Below are 23,046 nucleotides of genomic sequence, written 5' to 3'. Positions count from 1 at the left end.
TGGTGACATCATTGCCCAAATATGTATAGTGGTGTCACTGCTACCCACGCCCCTTTGCTTATTTGGCACGGATTACCGGTGGTTCCTAGCGTCACAGCAGGTGTAAGCATTTGCTGCTTTCTTAGAAATCAGTGACAGTGGTAAGCTATCGTATCTAGATGTGGTAGAAATACAACTTCTATATGTGATGCTTGGCTCCTGCCGAACAGGGGGCTGTACAGGCAGAAATTTGGATGTTTGTCCGTTGGTTCATCCCTGTTCAAACTTCCTAGAAACTGGTTGAATGTTCTACTGGAATTACATCACAATTTTTGATATCTGAACATGGGATATACAGTAATGCATGCAAATGACTCCAATAAGTTGTGGTGCACTACCTAAAAAAAAAGAAAAAATGTATACTTTAAAACTACTGTTGCAGTGCACTGGCAGTCCATTCAGTCAGACCACTATAAATCACAGCCAGGTCTATGACCGCGCTTTTCTTTACTGTAGCTAATCAATTAGGCTTGGTCATCTCCCTAACCCGTTTGTGACCAGACAGTGAAGGAGCAGCAGCACACTGATGAGCCCATCTCTCTGTTCACTTGTCAACACATCTGTTTGTGGTGCTTCAATAGCTCCTAGTTCTGCCCCTCCCCTCTCCTAGTCTTAGTGCTGCAGTACAGGTACAAGAGGCTGATACCAAGTCAGGTACCTATACTAGTCTATTTTAAACAAATTTATGTTATTAAATTTGTAGGCAGTTTGAAATATGTTAGTTTTAGCTACTTAGCGACTAGCCCAGGCCGGGGGAAAGGATTAATTGTTGTAAGCTCAGTTCCCAGGCTTTGTGGTCCTAGCCAGCCCATCTGTTCTATAGAAAGGGGGAAGGCTGAGGTCCAGGGCTCTTTTAGTTGGTTTTGTTCCTGCTCATGGCTAGAGATACTGGGACTGCTGTGCCTTGCAGTCCGCTAAAGGCACTGGGATTTTCAGAGACATCCAAGCCATGGAGAGTGCCAAGATGGACTCTCACCTCATGGGGGTATGCCTGGGCAGCCACACTACAGTAGTTAGTTTAAGGAGAAATACATTGTTCATACTGAACTTTTATGCTGCAACCTGTTCAGTAAAGTTACATTAAAGTGGTTGCAAACCCTTACATTTAACCAGTGAGGTGACGGGCCTCAGGTGATACATAGAGATGTAACAGATCCTCCTACATAAGTTGTACTTGTTTATCTGCAGTCTTCTCTTCTCTACATCCGTTCAAAGTACAGAATTTACAGAAGATCTCAGAGCTTCATAAAATAGGGAATGGAGAGCTTAAGTTACTCTGTAGAGCTCAGTGAGGAGCGCTCTGAGAGCTGATTGGAAGGAAGGGACACCCCCCTTCACACAGCACCCAGGAACAGAGCTGAGGCTGTCAATCAGCTGGAGCTCCCTCCCATGATCTCACCTTTCTTCGCTTGGTGTCAGGAAAACTTGTCAGAAGTGATTCATACTGAGAGCAGAGGAATGAGGCAGCAGACAGAAATTACACTTAGTGCTCTTAAATGAGACACACACTATAGAGGGATATGTTTTGTTCATATTTCATGTCTGAAATTTACAACCACTTTAACTGTTCTGAGCCTGGCCTGGTCTGAAGCTATTCAAAGGGGTGCATGTTGCTTCTGGCGTATCTAAAGAACCAGGGTCTGTAAAGCACTATGGGGTATGATGTACCACCACTACAAAGGGTTAACTCAGCAAGACAAGAAGAAGAGGAGTGTAGTTGCTAAGAATAATCAAGTACAAGTCAACAGATCTAGCAATCAGTCATTAGGCCTGATAGGGGGGTCATTGTCTGGCTCCCTCGCTAGTGGTCCGTATCCAATTAGCAACTAGATCCAAACCTACATTACAGAGATCTATGGCCTGGTCACGTGGTATGGATAGGAAGGATTTAACAGGTGTCCACATGAGGTCCAGGCTATGTGCATCCCCTATTCAGGTGTCCGGCCCCTTTTCAGAAGCCATACGCCTGAATTCCAGCGGTGGGGGGGGTTTTGAAACACCTGATTAGAGCCATAGGCTTGAATAGGCTTCAAAAAAGGTGGACTTGTGGCGCAGAGCATTGCGCTTGCAGTCCACCCAGATGTGTTAGAAAAGCAAATGAATATTTGCTTTTCTAAAACTGAACCACCTCTCCGCTAATCAGGTAGTGCTGGTCTAATACACATCACCGGATTGGCTGAAGGCACAGGCGCCTCGATTATACGCCTAGCAGTTTGAAGAAGAGAGGAGGGGGGAAGCATGGAGGACACAGAAGCCGTCCAACAGCTCGCCGCCGTCATCCGTTGTCTGACCCACCACTAAGATGGGGTAAGTGCCAAGCAGACAGCGGGCGGGTGGGGGTCACAGTGACGGCAATTTATGGGCACAAGTTGCGTCATTTGATGGGCACAAGTGGCAGTATTTGATGGGCACAAGTGGCAGCATTTGATGGGCACAAGTGGCTGCATATGATGGGCACAAGTGGCTGCATATGATGGGCACAAGTGGCTGCATATGATGGGCACAGTGGCTGCATTTGATGGCACAGTGGCTGCATTTGATGGGCACAGTGAGGCTGCAATTGATGTTTTTTTTTTTTTTTCAGTATTTTTCAGTTTGCGCTACCCCCCCAAATTTTTTTTGCACCAGCCGCCATGGCACTGGACTGGTGGAGTGGGTGTAGGCTCAAAATGTGACTCCTAATGCAACATTTACCAAATTACAGTGTGTATTGTCAGAGGAATTCTGCACTTTTACTGCACACAGTGAAGGCTCGTCTCTAAGTCAGGGAACTGCCTAATGTTAGGTTTTTCACATGACCGCAGTCTCCACCTGGTACCGGGCATTTACAAGCAGGCTCCGTGCGAAAGATGTGCAGGATAAAGACGACCCGCCCACAAATTAATACATAACAGCGGTCACTGCCTACATTGCAGCTTTGTTTGATCAAAACGTCTAGATATGAGACTCTAGTATAAGTCATTTAACTCTGTTAACTGCAACTTAAACTTCAGAGCATGTAAGCACCAGGCTTAGTGAATCAGGTTTTTAAGCAGCCTCTGGAAGATGCAAAAAAAAAGAGTCTAAAACTCCACTCCTAAAAAAAGTATTTCCTTTTCTTAACCTGAAAAAGAACTTATCCACTACACCATCCCTTAAATACCAAAAATTCAGCTAAACCTCCCCATCAAAAACATTTATTGCGTCTTTCCCTGCAGTATGTGATTTTGCTAAAATGTATTTTAAAAAAGCATCTGATTTATGCTCTTTATAAAACCAGTAATACTTTCTGCCTGGCTACAGTTCTTGATAGATTGGCTGATAAGACAATTGTTTCTCTGCTTTGAGAGCTTGTATTCCCCACACACTAGGATTGCTGATTATTGAGGAAATAACTCACCTTCTTATCCACAGCATATCGAGAAAATGCAAAAAAAAAAAAAATAAATTTTGCTCATTCTGTTAATATTCCATTCTTTGCAGATGGTGAAAAAACTAACTTGGAAAGAAAAAAGAGAGTTATCAAAAAAGCTTGGAGAAAAAAAAAGATGCCACCACGAGGTGAGAAGATTAGAACTCATTTCATTTTTTTTTTAAGTAATATACAAGTCTTGTTCTATTGATTTTTAAACTTGCCTGCTTCTTTTATGCCTATTACCATCGCAATGCTAGGAGGATGTGGCAGCTTCTGGTTTCCCTATAAACTAGCTAGAAAAGAGTTTAATATCATTTTCTCTCCCTGGTTTTCTGTCTGTAGCTCTCTCGATTTTTCTGACAGTTTTTTAAAAATGGAAAATTGAATTCAAATACCGTAATTTTCCTTTCCTGACAAGCTCCATGGCAGCACAGCTGGGGTATAGGCTCCGCCCCCCCATGCCTCCAGGACTTAAAGCGGAGTTCCACCCAAAAGTGGAACTTCCGCTCATCTGATTCCCCCCCCCTCCGGTGCCACAATTGGCACCTTGCAGGGGGGAGGGGGGTGCAGATACCTGTATTAGACAGGTATCTGCACCCATTTCCGGGAAACACACAGGTCCCAGGAGATAGCGGGGACCACTTAGGAAGCGCAATGCGACTCGCACATGCGCAGTAGGGTACCGGGCAGTGAAGCCGCAACGCTTCTTTTCCTCATTCCCTCACTGAGAATGGCGGCGGCAGCTCGGCTTCGGCTGCCGACATCGCCTGACTCCAGGTCAGGTAAGTGTCTGTTTATTAAATGTCAGCAATTTTTTTTCAGGTGGACTCCCTCTTTAACTCATATAAATTTGAGCCCATCTACAGCCTCAGCGTTCTGTAACTAGTCCTACCAAGCTGGGTGGGATCTGTGCTGCCATGGAGCTCGTTGGGAAAGGAAAATTATGGTAAGTATTTGAATTCAATTTTCTGTTTTCCTGACGGCTCCATGTCAGCACAGCTGGGAACTAACTGGCCAAGACAGTGGAGGGATAATGCTACACACTCCTCAATTCTGACTAAAAAAACAGAAGCCAAATTAACTGTCATTAAGCCATGAATATGAATATTTTGGTGCCCACGTAGCTGCCTTGCAGATAGTTTCAGACACTTGGCCTGCTGCCACTCTCAAGGTTGAGACCCTTCTAGTGAAGAGTGCCATGAATCTCCTGGCACAGCCAACCCTTTCAACTTGTAGGCCAAGGAGATGAGCTTTCCCAACCAAGAGGCAATAATCTTGCTGGAAGCCGTAAAATCATTATGTGTTCCACCTGGAATGACAAACAGATGCTCCGACTTCCTGATGGCAGAAGTCGCCTTGATTAAACATTTTAAAGCTTGGCCCACATCCGATGGGCTAATTTCTTGAGTACTCCCCAAAAGGAACGTAGGAGGACAACCTCTTGTGTGATATAGACTCTGAAGGTCAGTTCAGGCACACAATTCAAGCATTGGCATGAGTAACACACTGTCTGTACGCGAGTATGGCTTCTTTAAACCCCAAGGCCACCAATGCAGACTCTCTTCTGGCTGATGTTATTGCCACCAGTTAAGCAGTTTTCAGTGAGAAGTACCAAAGGGTGATTGAAGGCATCTGATTCAATAACGTCCAACAGCAATGGGAGATCCCATTTTGGAAACAACAATTCAAGGTTTCAACCAAATTGCATCTTGAAAAACAGTATAATTAAGTGTTGGATGCCCACTGTATGCTGGTGAAGGCAGAGATAGCCGAAATGTGTGCCTATAGCACACTTACGCATAGACCTAAATCAAGCCACACCTGCAGACATTTCAGAACAGACTTCTGCAGAGTCCGGCGTAAAATCTTGATCAGCAATAATGCTGTGAATTTATGCCATATTCTACTATAGGCACGGTTAGCGATGTCCTTTCTTTTTTTCATAAGAGTATTCACAATCTTCACAGAGCATTCAAAATCCATTAGTCCCTGCCTCTCCAGACCCAGGCCATCAGCCTGAGCCTGTCGGATGCTGGATGAATGGGACTTTGGAGAAGATTTGATCTTACAGGCAGAGGGAGTCAATCCTTGACACTCATAAGGATAAGCAGAGGGTACCAAGGCCCCCTCGGCCAATCTGGGATTATCACCAGAACTGTCACCTTCCCCCCGCCACATTCTCAGCTGGAAGCTGAGAATGAGAGGGACCAGCAGAAAGTCAAAAGCTGTCTTGGAGATCCACTCTGTGGTCAGCACCTCCACCCTGATTGCTTGCGGATTCTGGGCCCTTGGAATAGAACTTCAGCAACTTGGTGTTGACTGGGGATGTGAGTGGGTCTACCTCTGGAAGAAATCTACCAAGCTCTGTTAGTTCTCAAAAGACTTGCAGTAGTCTGGACCATTCATTGTCATCCAGACTTGTCCTGGACAAACAGTTTGCCTGAAGATTCTTCTGACCAGGCAGTCACATAGGCCGCAAATAGCTGCAGAAGATTGACTTGGGCAGATTCTAGAATCATAGAAACCTCATCCAGGAGGGAGAGACTGGGCCTTGTTTCCAGATGTAGTCCACAGTCCTTGCGCTGTCCAACTTCACCAGGACAGGCTTACCCCGAATGAGGTGACTGAAGGCTAAGAGCCTGAAATGCTGCTCTCAACTCCAGGATGTTGGACACCATCTTGGACCCTTGAAAAAGACCATTGGCCCTGAGCCCATTGCTCTTGAAGTAGGGCTCCCCTACTACTTTGCTGGTGTCTGACTGCTCCGCCAGCCACTAGGTTGTCAGAAGGAAATGACTTTGCAGACAATTTAGTTTCTTCAACCACAAGTTTAGGCCACTGGTCCAGAAAACCGACTTGAAGGGAGCGAGAACTGAGCCTACCTGAGCTGCTGGAGCGAGGCCATTTCTGTGGCTCAATCTGAGACGTGAAGGATGAAAGATCTCCAAATATGGCCTAAAATGCTTGCCTTGAGGGACCACGTGTCAATCACCAAAGCCATACCAATGTCCACAGTGGAGCCACAAAGTGCCCATAAGGCATGCATGGGTGGGACAATGCCAAAATACCAGAAAGCATCCCGACATGGAACTCTTTACTGACGTCTTGGCTTATGCATTGGCTTTCCAGTTTTTCCTGGACTCCCAGCCAGAAATGCAGAAACTAACCTCTCTGGAGTAATGCCGCGTACACACGGTCGGACTTTCCGACAACAAATGTTGGATGTGAGCTTGTTGTTGGAAAGTCTGACCGTGTGTATGCTCCATAGAACATTTGCTGTTGGACTTACCGCCGTACGAATGTTTGAGAGCAGGTTCTCAAATTTTCCGACAACAAAACTTGTTGTCGGAAATTCCAAGCGTGTGTACACAAGTCCGACGCACAAAAGTCCACGCATGCTCAGAATCAAGCAGAAGAGTCGCACTGGCTATTGAACTTAATTTTTGTCGGCTCGTCGTACGTGTTGTATGTCACCGCGTTCTTGATGTTCAGAATTTCTGACAACATTTGTGTGACCGTGTGTATGCAAGACAAGTTTGAGCCAACATCCTTCAGAAAAAAATCCACGGTTTTGTTGTTGGAAAGTCCGATCGTGTGTACGGGGCATTAGAGTGAGTGTGGAAACTGACTCTTGAGCTTTTCGGTCTCCTCAGCAGACATTCATCTTGAGACAGGAAGCCAAACTGTCCACTATTAAATTTAGGCTTGACCTTCTACGATCAAGAAAAAAACAGTGATTGCGTTTGTCCTTGAAGGCCACCACATCTTCTGATGGTAAGGTCATGTGTCTGGCCAATCCCACAAGGGACACACACTGACCAGAGGGGTTATCCCAACCCCTGGACATCTTTCAGTTCAAAAGGGCATAACTTTGACATCCTGTTGTGACAACATACTCCAATCTTGTAGAACGAGCACTTGATCCATCCAACATAAGGGAATTGTCAAACAGTCCTTTGGAGGTACTTAAAATGCTTCCAAAGCTTCACTTCTATTTACAGGCATTTCACCAATGTTACCAATCTGGACAAAGGTCTTCCTCATCTTCCTGTTCAGAAGAGACTGAAGAGGATTGATTGGCTTGAGAAGGCCCTGAATAGAGGACTGGACATTGCCAGAAGAATAGATGGCCCTTGCAGAAGATGAATTCAGCAATTCCTTTAGAGTGTCTTGACCATATGCTTAATTGTGACAACTTGGTCACCATCATCTTAATCACAGTATGCCCGAACAAAGTAGGAATCGCATGTTCATTCACCTCTTCTTGGGAAGCTGACAAGGGTTAATTTGCCTGAGGAGGTTCTGAGACTACTCATTGGCACAATATATGACCCGTTCACAGAGTGGAAGCAACTCCTTTAGAATGTGTTAAATGAATGTGACAACCTGGCAGCTGTGGACATCTTTATCCCTGGCTGCTTGAACCAGCAGGGCTTATAATGTCATACTCATCTGTCTTTTCCTCTTAGAAGAGCCCGAATAGGATGGTTTGCCTGGAAGGCTAGGAGACTGCTCCATGATTGAAAGGATAGCCATTTCACAGGGCCAGTGGAAACACTTCTTTAGAGCATATTAGCCTCATGTAACAATCTGTTAGATGTCTTATCCATGGTTGCTTGAACAAAGCAGTATTTATGCAGATGTCCATCCGGAAATTCAGAAAATGGGCTGTTTCACCTGGTATGGCTAGGCAGCTTCTCATTGCCAGAGCCCTTGCAGAGGGTGAGCAGAAACCACTCCTTTAGAGTGTATTGACAATGTGTTTAATGAATTTGACATCCTGTTAGGTGTCATCCTTATACCTGGCTGCTTGAGCCAGTGGGATACATACTGTCATGCCCATCCGTGTATTCCTCTTATGAGTCTGAAGATGGATGTTTTGCTTTAGAAAGCTGTGAGACTGCTCCTTGCCAGATAATTTAACCCCTTCACAGGTTAATGGGAACAACTTCTTTGCGTGTATTGGCCACTTGTTTAATAAATAAGACAATCTGTTAGGTATCATCATCCTCATCTCTGGTTGCTTAATCAAAGCAAGATTCACACAGTCATGTTCCTCCACATCTTCCCCTTTGGAGAGTCTGAAGAGGCTGATTTGCCTGGGGAGGCTATTAGACTGGTCATTGCCAGAACATATAACCATATAAAAGCAAGACTCATACAGCCATGTTTATCCACGTCTTCTTTATTGAAGACCCTGAAGAGGGCAGTTTTGCTCTGAGACTGGTAATTACCAATAGATAACCTTTCCACAGAGTTTTGCATGCCATTTAACAAACCAGCCCATAAAAATAATTAAATGCAGTGAAATAGTTTGCTTAGTAACAACCCCTAAAGGGTTAACCACTGCTAGAGGAAGACTGAAGCCTCCATCTACAGCCCTGATTCACCAGGTGGTTAATGGGCTAAATCTTGCCCTGCTAGGAATCAGGACATAATGAAAAGGTTCCTTCAGAACAGAAACAAATGTAGGAATTTGCAACAGAATTACAATAATATTATGCAATGTACACAAACCAAGGGAATTGTAGACATCATAAACATGCTTCTCCCCCTTTTTTTTGGTGAAAAACTGGAGAGCATATAGAAATATAAAAGGATATCCCATATCTCAACAGGCCATAGCTGGCTGCAGTAGTTATCCACAGGTGACTCCTCTACCTTCTCTGGAAATGCTGTTCTTTTGAGGGGGTTGGCACAATGGCACAATAGCATAGTTGCCAACAGTCCCGATTTTCCCAGGAAAATCCCAATTTTGGGACCCTCTTCCCGATCGGAGGCCGTTACGATTCAGGATTTTGCCCTTGTCCAGGGAAATCGGGAATGTTTTTGGCTCTGCAGCAGTTCTGACTCCAACAAAATGGCCGCTGGCGCCGCCGCATGATCTCCTTCCCCTTGTGTTCAGTGGAGAAGGGAGGGGGCTCGATCCGTGCAGCCAATGAATTGGCTTCTCTCTTCACAATTCCACTGCACACTGAACCCGGGGTTAGCTGCACAGATTGGCCTCTCCCCTCTTCACTGAACACGAGGAACGAGAGGAGACACATGGAGCTGCAGCCAACCCTCCGTCTCGGCCATGGAGTAGGTTGGAGCCTGTGACAAAACACACCGATCTGTAAGGGGCACTCCGCTGGGGACACTGACCCACTGCCCGCTGGGGGCACCTGATGTAAGAGGCACTCCGCTGGGGACACCTGATGTAAGAGGCACTCCGCTGGGGACACCTGATGTAAGGAGGGACTGCACTGGGGACACCTGATGTAAGGAGGCACTCCGCTGGGGACACCTGATGTAAGGAGGGACTCTGTTGGGAATGCCTGATGGAAGGAGGGACTCTACTGGGAATGCCTGATGTAAGGAGGCACTCCACTGGGGACACCTGATGTAAGGAGGCACTCTGCTAGGAATGCCTGATATAGGGAGAGACTCCACTGGGGGGCACCTGATGTAAGGAGGGACTCTGCTGGGAATGCCTGATGGAAGGAGGAACTCTACTGGGAATGCCTGATGGAAGGAGGGGCTCCACTGGGGACACCTGATGGCATCTGGTTGCAGGGGACATGCTCGGGGCTCCCACTGATTCTACATTATGGTGAGTTTCATTTTATATTACAGTGTAATAATAACAATAATAATGCACTTTAATCATCCACACACCATAACAACCATGGTGCCGGGATAATTGAAGTGCTAACACCAGGTGTTTGGAGTATGTTTATCTGCTAATTGTTAAACTTTATGAAATACACATATTTCTATTGTGATGTAGGATCTGGGCCTGCTGTCCCTCCATCCCTCCTTCTTTCCTTCCTTCTCTCTCCTTCTCCTCCCTATTTCTTTCTTTCTCCCTCCAACCCTCATTCATCTCAGACTCGGACCACACCCTGTTAAGCCACGCCCACTATTCTGTTGAAACCACGCCCATTTTTCGCAGCGGCACACTGCGCATGCCGCATTTTTCTTCCCCATCTACATCTTAAAATGCATGCCCCGCCCCTAATTATAATAAGACTCCGCCCACAGACAGTGTCCCTATACATTTTTTTACAATGTTGGCAACTATGCAATAGTAAAGCAAACATGAGAAGCCGCCAACAGGTTATTGCCATGTGTGAACAAAGTATTACTTTGTGGACCTGTTATGCAGAGTACTCCCTGTGGAGGAGCTCAGGCTATGCATAGTGGCTGCAGGGAGCAAGGCACAACAATACCCAGCAATGCAGCATTAATTTGGATACAAAGCATTTTTCAAATTTAGCTCACCCAACTTCCGTTCCGTCATTCCACCGTAAACACCAGCACAGCGTGGGTGCGCGTGCATAGGGGAGACTGCTGCCCACTTTACATGGACCCAGTGGACCCCAGGCAAGGCTGTTAGCCATGATAAAAGCTGCCCCGAGGACCAGCAGCGGGGCTCCCTGGATTATAGATCATTAAGCCAAGACACCAGGGACTGCGTCCAGCCTAATCCACACACATGGACTGATGGCCAGCCCTTTAGACCAGCCAGGTAGAGGAGCACACACCTATGTCCTGCGCATAGGAGGAAAAAAACACAGAGGATGTAGGTGGGTTCAAATTTTAGTTAAGTCCTGGAGGCATGGGGGTTGGAGCCTATACCCCAGCTGTGCTGACATGGAGCCATCAGGAAATACTATGTTTGACACCTATATTTCCTCCAGCTTAGTGTAGCGCACCCTCTAAGGAGCAGCAGATGAACTGGATCCCCCACTCCAGCACGGCCAGGCACACTGTTTTTCACAGGCACTCCAGAGACAGAGAACAGACTTTGTTTTTTTTGTTATTTATTAAGGGTTAATAACTTGGATAGGAATGGGGTGCCCACTCCAACTTCAGCAAAACTTTAACAACTTCAGGGACATTCTTCCTATATACAGTCTCTATATGCAGCTCCAACTTCTTCCTCCAGCACATGCTTGCTCCAGCCATGTCACTCTGTGATGATTTAACAATCTCTCTAGCAATGGCCCATTACAGGCAGGGACTCACAGCCTCTGAGTGTAAAACAGTGGAAAGACGCAACTTGTACTTTCACACTTCCTCCAGGTGGTCACTGGTCCTAGCACTACATCTTCAGGCACCGACAACCCACCTGGCTGCAGCTGCCCCTTTCACTAGCTATCTAGACTAACTCTTCACCAGCCCACCCGGCTGACCCTCTCTCCAGCCCACCTGGCTGTTTCTCAGGAGATCTCCTGGGGAAGGGTGAAGACTTGAAGTGGATGTAAACCCTTACATGTACCCAGTGAAGTTAACAGCCTCAGATGATACACAGAGATGCAACAAATCCTCCTACATAAGTTTTACATGTATATCTGCTGTCTTCAGCTTTATATACTGTTTAGAAAGTTCAGATCGTGTTAGGAGATTTTCCTCTTCCTGTTCAACACTGCAGTGAAGCCTGGGCATACAGCCAAGACAGCTGATTGGAGGAAAGGCACACACCTCCTCTCCTCATAGGTAGAGACTTTCAGAGCTGATCGTTGAATAGTTCAGGGCTCTGCTAATCTATTTATAGCTCCCTCCCCAACACAAAACTCAGGAGACTCTGTGTGCGCAGTCCCAGTCCTTACAAGAAGCTCTGGCATTCACCCCCAAAGCACAGGCACACCTGGAGTCCTTGGCAAAGGTCTTACACACAATGTCCAAGGACAGCTGTCACTAATCAGTTTCCATGCGACTCTCTTTGGTGATAAAGGTCCTTCTCTAGCCCAGCTCCTTAGGGTAGTTCCCTCCAGCAGGTATCTTTCAATCCAAGTTCCTCCAGGCCCTCAGCCAAGCGCATACTGAGGCCTAACAGCTCTTTAGTAGACCCACTGCCTCCTAGAGGCAGCAGCCCCAGGAGTATGACTCTGCTGAACAAGCCTCCCAAACATTTATCTCCCCCCTAGCCATCTTCTGGGTGTCACCTCCCATGGATTTGTTGAAATCAGATAAATATTCAGTGGCTTACCCACCTACTCTATTTCTGGAAGCTTCTTCCTGAGGAAGACAGGAGCAATCAACCACCAAGCTTAGGGAAACCTGGCCAGACCTGGAAAATAGATTGCTGCTCCACTGAGTACAGCAGAACTAAAAACTAAATTTAGCCAGACTTGAGCAGGGTGCTACATAAGGATGAAGGTAAACCATGAAGAAAAACACTGAGGCAAATAGTGGGTTTGGCTTAATGTTAGTGAGCATGGCTAATAGGCATGATTTTACCAACAGTCATTTATTCTTAGCAAAGAAAAAGGCCGCTTTAGGGAAAATGTTTTTTGAAGCATAAAAGTTTATTCAGTAGCAGGATAACCAACCCTACCTGTCGTCCACTGTTACTGATCAAAAAACTGACAGATCCTCCATGTATCAAAAGCCTGTCCTAGACTATTTGCATCAGTCTTTCTCAACCTTTTAAACAAGAAGGAACCCTTGAAAAAAATTCCCCGGTCCCAAGGAACCCCTGCTAATGATTAATATATATACACTGTACATAACTGCGATGTTAACCTGGAAGAATCCCCCTTACAGGATAGCTAAAAAAAATATTGGTGTTAATGGTTACTTATCTGGGAGGCAGAAATTGCTTATTGCTCAAGGAACCCTTAGCAACCTCAGGAGGAACTCTGGTTGAGAAAAGTTGGTTTGCATATAACAAAGGGCTGTCATAAACTATTTAGATGTTACAAAAGGCTGTCAGAGACTGCTCACATTATAAAAGACTGTCAAAGGTGGCTCACATATAATAAAATACTGTTCACAACTCTTCCCATGTAACAAAAGACTGCCAGAGACTCTGGACAGAGCGTGTATAAAGGATGTCTTTATCAGTAGTGTGTAGGACATCATGATGTCTGAATACAGCTCTGCTCTAAAACCCTTACTGAGTGCTTGTGAGCACCCCTTTCTAGGTGCTTGTGAGCACCCCTTTCTGAGTACTTGTGAACACCCCTCCCCAAGAGTTTGTAAGCACACCTTCCCAAGTGCTTGTGAACACCCGTTCCAAAATACTTGTGAGCACCCCTTTATGAGTATTGAGAGTAACCCTTCCCGAGTTGAGCACCCACTTCCTGAAAGCTCCTGAGCAGCCCTTTTTGAGCACTATAGTATCAAAAAGCTGCATTTATTATGTTATCTCCGCTTACTATTTTGTTTAATGATAATTTTCTCATTGAAACGCTCAGTTTTTACGTGTAGAGTACAGTCATTATTCAATTTCGGAAAAGAGTTATTTAACTGTTATTTACAATTCAAAGAACCTCACAGTTATCACAGTAGTCAATAGCTAGTAATATTTTCAAGAGCACCAACCCCTGCTATATTTTCCTATAAAGATATTATAATAACAAAGAATTACATGCTGGTAAACCTGATTTGTGCAATTACATATTTTGTGAACATAGGGAGTCTGTAGCCAGAGAGATAAGAATTGATAATATTCTTCATCCATAGGAATGTCAGCACTGTGTGTGCAGTAAGTTATCAGAAGACATGAGAGAGTCCAAACTGGATCCATCTCCTCGCCAACGGATTGTTCAGCTTATTAACCAGACTAGAAAACAACAAGTTAATGAAGATAGTGAATTGGATGGAACAGACAAGGATTCAGGTATTATTTGAAGGCATAACTGGAGAGTGTGAAATTGTGACTAGACCAATGAGGTCATCATGAAACACAGCCAAAACATGTACAATAATAAAATACTAAATTCACCACAAACACTATAATAATACATTTTGTATGTGCTGCTTGTGGGTTTCTTCTAGGTGATCTTATTACTTACTAAAATTCAAACATACATTACATGTACATGGGAAGGGTAACTGGAGTCTGACAAACTAGTTTGTGTGTGTATGTCTATGTAGCTGAACTTGGGACAGTAGATTGTAAACTTGTAGGCAAGTTGCTTACTCTTGGTTAGTTAGTCTACCAGCCGCCCAGGTTGGGTGGAAGGAGTTAATGCTTATGCCCTTTTTTCTTGTGTGTTTGTGGGTTTCCCTCTGGGGTCCAGCCTCTCCCTGTGTGTTATATAAAAGGGAAGAGGCCTGGATCCTAGGGGGGAAACAAAGCACGGGAATTGGGGACCCTGGAACAGGCTCAGGATGCTCGCGTGGAGACTCTGAATTATGTCCTAAGAAGCTCGCTGGAACGCCGACCCATCGGAATACTCCCAGGACATGAACTCCTATTGCCAGTTTGGTCTTTTCCAAAAGATATTACATCCGCACAGGTAACCTGGGGCAGCCACAGTTAAGTTTAGCTAGGAAAGGATGTTGTCACATATTGTACATGTTCTGCCTAATGTTCAGTTAAGTTGTTTACTCTGTTCAAAGCCTGGTCTGAAGTTCAAAAGTGGTGCACGTGGCATATCTTTCTTAGGAACCAGAATTTGGACAAGCACATTGGGATCTGTGAAGCATCACTACAACAAAAAGTTAACTTGCAATCAAGTAGCTATAGGTAACCAGAAGGGAGTAACCAGTCATTGGCACCACGCCTGAATAGGTGGTAGGTGGTAGCGAGGGGTATAAGCATTCAGCTCCTTCTCTAGATGTCTGTCTCTGTTGGTCTCCGAGAGTGGACTAACGTAACTGAGACCTAATACCTGGTCACTTGGTACGGAACGAAAAGGGTTAATTGGAGCATGCATGGGGTCTGCACTATGTGGGCGGCGAGACCCCATTTAGTTACTGGGAGTGAGGTAACAGAGGTATGCTGACTGGTGAAGTGGACATAGGCTCCGTATGTCCCTCCTAATGCAACACATATACCTGTTCAAGTGTGTAGGACAAGGGACAATATCTTTGAAAGAATTCCCCATATAACACTATACACAAATAGCTCATCTCTGAGTTGGGGGACTACCCTAATGTTTGACTTTCACATAACCGTGGCCCTTGCCTGGTCCCAGGCTTTGGTGAGCATGCCTACAGACAAGGTGTTACCTCTGTGCTGGGATGAGTGACCCCGTTCATCACTTGGCATAGCCTAATGAACCCACCCCAGGGTAGGCCTTCTATGTGATCCACACTTGGAACCCAATGAGTTCATGGGGAACATGGAGGAAATGTCACCCGCCTGCTCCCTTACATTTTAGCGCCCAACATGGGGCTACGCCTACCACATGTACTTGAAGACCACCCCCAAAGAGACCATGGCTGTAGTTAGTTTTAGGACTTGCCCAGCTGTGCCTCATGTTAATCCACGTGGACCGTGTGTGCCTACCTCCTAATTGGCTCCTGCACACCTCCCCCATCTGATTAAAAAATTTATAAGGGGTGTATATACCAACATATTTCAGAACATCAATCGTTTCCTCCACACACGTGCTTTGAGACAATGTGACCAGACAGCTGCTGCCATGAAAGAATCTGTATACCACCAACACCGGAGCATGGTGCGCCCAATGTCGTACAGGCACCCATGAAGATCTTTGGGTCATCTGCCCTACCTGTCAGCGATGCCTATCCCACCTCCACCCACAGGCTCGTGTCCTCAATGCGAGGTGCTTTTATACAGACTTAAGGACAAGGTCGAGGCCGCAGCTACCCTTGACTAGAGGCCTGCGTGTGACTTCTGAAGACACTGGAGCCAGCACCTCTACGGAATCCTGGCCAAGATTCTGTGGCCAACTCTGAAGGACTCTCCTGGGATGGCCTCCCCATGGAAGTCGGGCTTGAGCTGCCAGCCTGTGCACCCAAAGCTGCATCTTCACCTGCTTTTAGCCTAGACACCCTTTTGGATAAGGTTCCATCTCCACCAATTCTGGACTTATTCACTACGGTTCTCCCGAACAGTACCATCATGTCCATTGTGTATTCCCCGATGCCAGGCGCTTTCGCAAACTCTGCTCCTGTATACTCCTACACCAGCAGAAGTGCCCACTACCGATCAGCCAGCTCTATTTAGGTTTCACCTAGACTGCTTGGAGCCACCCAAGGGGATTTCATGGGGCACCCTGGTGTTCGATAGCGACAAAGAGTCCCCTCCATCACCAGAAGCTAGTGTGCCCTATCTGACTTTCCTTGGGGACATCCTCAACCCACAGCAGAACCAGTTCAGAGGACTGTCCACAAATACAGACACCCCACGGATGCCTTCCTGCCCCAAGACATTGTTTCCTTTTTAGGCCAAGATCACCAGATTGGCCAGTTTGCAGAGTTACTTTTATGCCTATGTGTGGAAGAAGCACCGCCATGTTTTCCCTTATGTCCCTGAAACTTTGTTCCTCCAGGGGAAGAGCGGCCCAAAACCTATATCCACACTATTTGGGAGAGGCTCTACATCCCTGACCATCTTCACAGTTTTAGGCAACAGAATAAGCACATTGAAGCAAAGTTTCATTGTCAATACAAGGAGTTCAGCATCAGCCAGCACATGGACAGAGTGGAGATCATCAAACCCTTGGAATCCTTGGAAGACACCCCACCTTTGGATGATCCATTCATATGCCAGATCCTGATTCTACAGTATCTCACAAAATTGAGTACACCCCTCACATTTTTGTAAATATTTTATTATATCTTTTCATGTATCTTTTGTTGCTAGCGGTTTTGACATTAATGGCTCTATGTTAAGTTATTTTGAGGGAACCGCAAATTTATACTGTTATACAAACTGTACACTCACCACTTTACATTGTAGCAAAGTGTAATTTCTTCAGTATTGTCAAAGGAAAAAATATAATAAAATATTTACAAAAATGTGAGGGGTGTACTCACTTTTGTGAGATACTGTATATGGGGCCAAAGGAAACATTTGTGATTTTCCAAAAATCACTCTGCACCATATTGTATTGATGTGTAGAGGCACTATAGAGAATAATGTGCATTGCAGCGCAACAACAGAAGCAGGAGAAATCGCACTAATGTGAATTGGGCTTTAAAATGTATGTAAAGGCAAAACTCTTTTTAAAGTTTTGGATATTGTGAAGAAAGGTTAAACCATTTGTGAAATTTTAAATGTTGTCTGTATCTCTGCTGGAGAGACCACCCTCTACTTGTAGGGTCGCCATTGTCACCTAGCGTAAGAGTGATGAGTAATCCAAAATCAGAGTTGGCCCCAAAGTATCCAACATCAAATTATTTTCATAATCATGTGCTGCGCAAACCATCCTCTAAGAGACATTCAGAGTCTCCTCAGGGCTCAAAATCGGGAACCTAAGCAAAACTCACCAATAGATGCTTTAAGTGATATGAGAAATAGTCCAGTGGTTTAACTTTCAGTATCCACTGAAAACAGAACACTGGTTTTGGGAGGACTGACCCTTTAAATAAAAGTAAAAGCTCCTAAACATATCCTGATAAAGACTTATGCTTATCTGTTTAGCCACATTATATTTCTCTGCTTCCAAAATGAATATTGTGTGACCCCAAAATATTAATGAAGTCAATATTAGATTTATTGACACATTAAATTGTATTGTACCTGGAACAGTTTTTTTTCGGAGTAGAACTGCATGGTGACAGGACAAGAGAGATGGAGCTGACAAGACATTTCTGCAACCATTATCTAGCAAGCGTTGGGTGATAGATAATTCATACAGTGAAAAAAACACAAACTTATGTTAAGTATCATCCCAGAAATGTGTTAATGCAAGTTATAAGTGTGAAAAGGATGTCAGATTAATTCTAGTTTCACAAGTTTCACAACAACTTGAAGTAGTACACTAGGGAAATGCAGGATTTGTTCTTTTTAATTTTTGCTTTGTCAAGCAGGGCTCAAAATTAGCAGTCCACTTTGGGTCAGCAGGGTACAATCATTTGGATAAAATTTCACTTTTGACACGAAAAATATGCAATGAAAAGGTGACCATTAAACTCCAGGGTGGTAGTAAAACCACATTTTAACCCATTTTCATGAAAATAAATGATTAGATGTAGCAACAACTACTACCAGTGCCAGAATCTGTCTGGATATCTGCCTCGTTACCACCTGCAGAGCGGCATTTAGAGGAAGGGGTAGGTAGCGCTTAGAGTCAAGGGCACTCCTGCTTTTCACAATGTTTTCAGTGTCTTTCCATGCTTACAGAATAGAAAGCAAAGGGATACGTTAGCAGTGCATTACTGCTTCTTTGCTGTTCAAACAGCAGGCTGTATTACCTGACTACATTTGAGTAATGGGAAGAGTTCACAGGGAAATTTGGTATAGAGTGACCCCAGACAGTATACTGTATAAAAAAAAAAATCAAATTTTATTTGACCCAGAAAGTATTAAAGTCAGAACAAAGAAATGTTATAACCCTCCACTGTACACCAACTTAGCAACATTGTCATTTTGGTGTTAAGTGGAGGGTTGTAACAATAGGATTTTTATAACAGCTTACCTGTAAAATCCTTTTTCTTTGAAGTACATCACGGGACACAGAGCCATAGTAGTTACTATGTGGGTTATAGGCCACCTTCAGTTGATGTACCCTGGAATGCCCTAATTTAAAAAGTGCACTCCCTATATAACCCCTCCCACTGGTGGGAGTACCTCAGTTTTTTCGCCAGTGTCTAAGGTGTTGGTCACGAGTAAAGATGTGCTGTGCTGAGCTCCACTGGAGCAATCGTTGCTGGGGCTAGCCATGCTGACCGGATCCATTCAAGTGTCTCTTCTGGTCAAATTGAATGGTACCCAGGCCTCGTATCCAAAGAAACGAGGTTTTGCCTGTGAATGCTTCTCTTTTTAGAGAGCTGGACCCTGGGATCCAGTACTTTTTGGTAGTAAGGCATTAAAGTTTTACTGGCGGGGTGCTGTTGCATGTCCAGGATAGTGGGTTTCCTGAGGATCCCCAGCTCCTGAAGGTTTAATGGAACCCACCGTGAAGGGTGAAGATTTGGTAAAAAGTGCACTACCTATCTAACCCCTCCCACTGGCGGGAGTACCTCAGTTTTGTAGCAAAGCAATACATGTGTATACCAAGAAGGGAGGGACCTCCGTGTCCCGTGATGTACTTTAAAGTAAAGGATTTTACAGGTAATCGTTTAAAAAAACCCTATTTTCTTATCATCACGGGACACAGAGCCATAGTAGTTACTATGTGGGATGTCCCATAGCAATGCCTGAGCAATGAACTCATACTGCAACCTACAGTGCGCTTTAACCACTTCAGCCCCGGAAGGATTTACGCCCTTCCTGACCAGAGCACTTTTTACAATTTGGCACTGCGTCGCTTTAACTGCTAATTGCAATGCTGTACCCAAACGAAATTTGCGTCCTCTTCTTCCCACAAATAGAGCTTTCTTTTGATGGTATTTGATCACCTCTGCGGTTTTTATCTTTTGCGCTATAAACGGAAAAAGACCGAAAATTTTGGAAAAAAAATGATATTTTCTACTTTTTGTTTTAAAAAAAATCCAATAAACTCAATTTTAGTCATACATTTAGGCCAAAATGTATTCGGCCACATTACTTTGGTAAAAAAAAATGTCAATAAGCGTATATTTATTGGTTTGCGCAAAAGTTATAGCGTCTACAAACTGGGGTACATTTTCTGGAATTTACACAGCTTTTAGTTTATGACTGCTTATCTCATTTCTTGAGGTGCTAAAATGGCAGGGCAGTACAAACCTCCCCCCAAATTACCCCATTTTGGAAAGTAGACACCCCAAGGAAATTGCTGAGAGGCATGTTGAGCCCATTGAATATTAATATTTTTGTCCCAAGTGATTGAATAATGACAAAAAAAAAAAAAAAATTACAAAAAGTTGTCACTAAATGATATATTGCTCACACAGGCCATGGACACATATGAAATTGCACCCCACAATACATTTAGCTGCTTCCCCTGAGTATGGGAATACCACATGTGTGGGACTTTTTCGGAGCCTAGCCGCGTACGGGGCCCCGAAAACCAAGCACCGCCTTCAGGATTCCTAAGGGCGTAAATTTTTGATTTCACTCCTCACTACCTATCACAGTTTTGAAGGCCATAAAATGCCAAGATGGCACAAACCCCCCCCCAAACGACCCCATTTTGGAAAGTAGACACCCCAAGCTATTTGCTGAGAGGCATGTTGAGTCCGTGGAATATTTTATATTTTGACACAAGTTGCTGGAAAGTGACAATTTTCTTTTTTGCACAAAGTTGTCACTAATAGACATATTGCTCAAACATGCCATGGGCATATGTGGAATTAAACCCCAAAATATATTCTGCTGAGAGGCATGGTGAGTATTTTGCAGCTCACATTTGTTTTTGAAAATGAAGAAAGACAAGAAAAAAATTTTTTTTTTTCTTTTTTCAATACTTTGTGACAAAAAGTGAGGTCTGCAAAATACTCACTATACCTCTCAGCAAATAGCTTGGGGTGTCTACTTTCCAAAATAGGGTCTTTGGGGGGGGGGGGGGGGGGTTGTGCCACCTGGGCATTCCATGGCCTCCGAAACTGTGATAGGCAGTGAGGAGTGAAATAATAAATTTACGCCCTTAGAAAGCCTGAAGGCGGTGCTTGGTTTGAGGGGTCCCGTACGCGGCTAGGCTCCCAAAAAGTCTCATGTGGTATCCCCATACTCAGGAGAAGCAACAGAATGTATTTTGGGGTGTCATTTCACATATTCCCATGGCATGTTTGAGCAATATATCATTTAGTGACAACTTTGTGCAAAAAAAAAAAAAAAAAAAATTTGTCTCTTTCCCGCAACTTGTGTCACAATATAAAATATTCCATGGACTCGACATGCCTCTCAGCAAATAGCTTGGGGTGTCTATTTTCCAAAATGGGGTCATTTGGGGGGGTTTGAACTGTCCTGGCATTTTATGCACAACATTTTGAAGCTTATGTCACACATCACCCACTCTTCTAACCACTTGAAGACAAAGCCCTTTCTGAGACTTTTTGTTTACATGAAAAAATTATTTTTTTTGCAAGAAAATTACTTTGAACCCCCAAACATTATATATTTTTTTAAAGCAAATGCCCTACAGATTAAAATGGTGGGTTTCATTTTTTTTTTCACACAGTATTTGCGCAGCGATTTTTCAAACGCATTTTTTGGAAAACACTTTTTAAAATTTGAATGCACTAAAAAACACTATATTGCCCAAATGTTTGATGAAATAAAAAAGATGATCTTAGGCCGAGTACATGGATACCAAACATGACATGCTTTAAAATTGCGCACAAACGTGCAGTGGCGACAAACTAAATACATTTTTAAAAGCCTTTAAAAACCTTTACAGGTTACCACTTTAGATTTACAGATGAGTTCTACTGCTAAAATTACTGCCCTCAATCTGACCTTCATGGTGATACCTCACATGCATGGTGCAATTGCTGTTTACATTTGATGCCAGACCGACGCTTGCGTTTGCCTTTGTGCGAGAGCAGGGGGGGACAGGGGTGCTTTTTTTTTTTTTTTTCTTTATTATTTTTTTGCTTTTTTATCTTATTTTTAAACTGTTCCTTTCATATTTTTTTTTTAAATCGTTTTTATTGTTATGATAGCAATAGGTAGTGACAGGTACTCTTTTTTGAAAAAATTGGGGTCTATTAGACCCTAGATCTCTCCTCTGCCCTCAAAGCATCTGACCACACCAAGATCGGTGTGATAAAATGCTTTCCCAATTTCCCAATGGCGCTGTTTACATCCGGCGAAATCTAAGTCATTAAATGCTCATAGCTTCCGGTTTCTTAGGCCATAGAGATGTTTGGAGCCATTCTGGTCTCTAATCAGCTCTATGGTCAGCTGGCTGAATCACCGGCTGCATTCTCCGGTTCCCTGTTGGGACAGGAGAGCCAGAGAAAAACATGGAAGACGGTAGGGGGGAGGGCATTCCCTCCCACTGCTTGTAAAAGCAGTCTAGAGGCTAATTAGCCACTAGGATTGCTTTTACATGAAAGCCGACCGCTGGCTGAAAAGAATGATACCAAGATGATACCTAAACCTGCAGGCATTATTCTGGTATAACCACTCAAAGCCCAGCAACATACCAGTACGTTGCTGGTCTTGTTGGGCATATATTGTATACTTTTTTTCATGCAGCCTGTGGGCTGAACGAAAAAAAGATTGAACGGTGGGTATGCCCACCATTAGAGTACCTCTCTTCATCCACCCACTTCTAATGATGGGCATACATGCTCCGTTTATATATGCCGAAGCATGGGGGCATCCTCCCGCAAAAGGTAGGAGCAAATCGGTCCTCCGCCCACTGCTGCCCCCACGCTTCGGCATATATGCTGAAGTATGTAACTGTGGAGGTGAAATCACCTCCGACAGCGCTGGAGTCACGGCTTTATGTATCGTGGGAGCAAACGCTGTTGCTGTCAAGATAAATAAATCCGCGCTGCAACTGAATGGCGTACCTGTTAAGCACATGATGGTTAACAATAAAACAGAGTAACATTACAGTATAACAGTAAGACTTACCATACCTGCAAAGCAAATACAGAAAAAAATAGTAAAAAATAAAACATTTAACGCAACCTGTGCCTAAAATATATATATGCATGGGAGCATCCTCCCGCAAAAGGGAGGAGCAAATCGCTCCTCTGCCCACTGCTACCCCCACGCTTCGGCATATATGCTGAAGTATGTAACTGTGGTGGTGAAATCACCTCCGACAGCGCTGGAGTCACGGCTTTATGTATCGTGGGAGCAAACGCTGTTGCTGTCAAGATAAATAAAT

The 23,046-nt window shown here is 44.3% G+C and overlaps 1 protein-coding gene across 2 annotated transcripts in view; it reads left to right on the top strand.

Moving 5' to 3' along the window:
* The window catches only part of LOC141134592 (uncharacterized), a 108,385-nt gene that overhangs the window by 33,266 nt on the left and 52,073 nt on the right, over nt 1-23,046 (top strand). For both annotated transcript variants that reach the window (XM_073624067.1, XM_073624066.1), the window contains exons 3-4: nt 3,502-3,579; nt 13,886-14,042. In XM_073624067.1, coding sequence (XP_073480168.1) covers nt 3,502-3,579; nt 13,886-14,042 — 235 coding nt within the window. The remainder of the gene's footprint in view (nt 1-3,501; nt 3,580-13,885; nt 14,043-23,046) is intronic.

Source organism: Aquarana catesbeiana, linkage group LG03, assembly GCF_042186555.1.
Source record: "Aquarana catesbeiana isolate 2022-GZ linkage group LG03, ASM4218655v1, whole genome shotgun sequence".
Lineage (NCBI taxonomy): Eukaryota > Metazoa > Chordata > Amphibia > Anura > Ranidae > Aquarana > Aquarana catesbeiana.
This window is presented reverse-complemented; position numbering and strand designations above follow the sequence as displayed.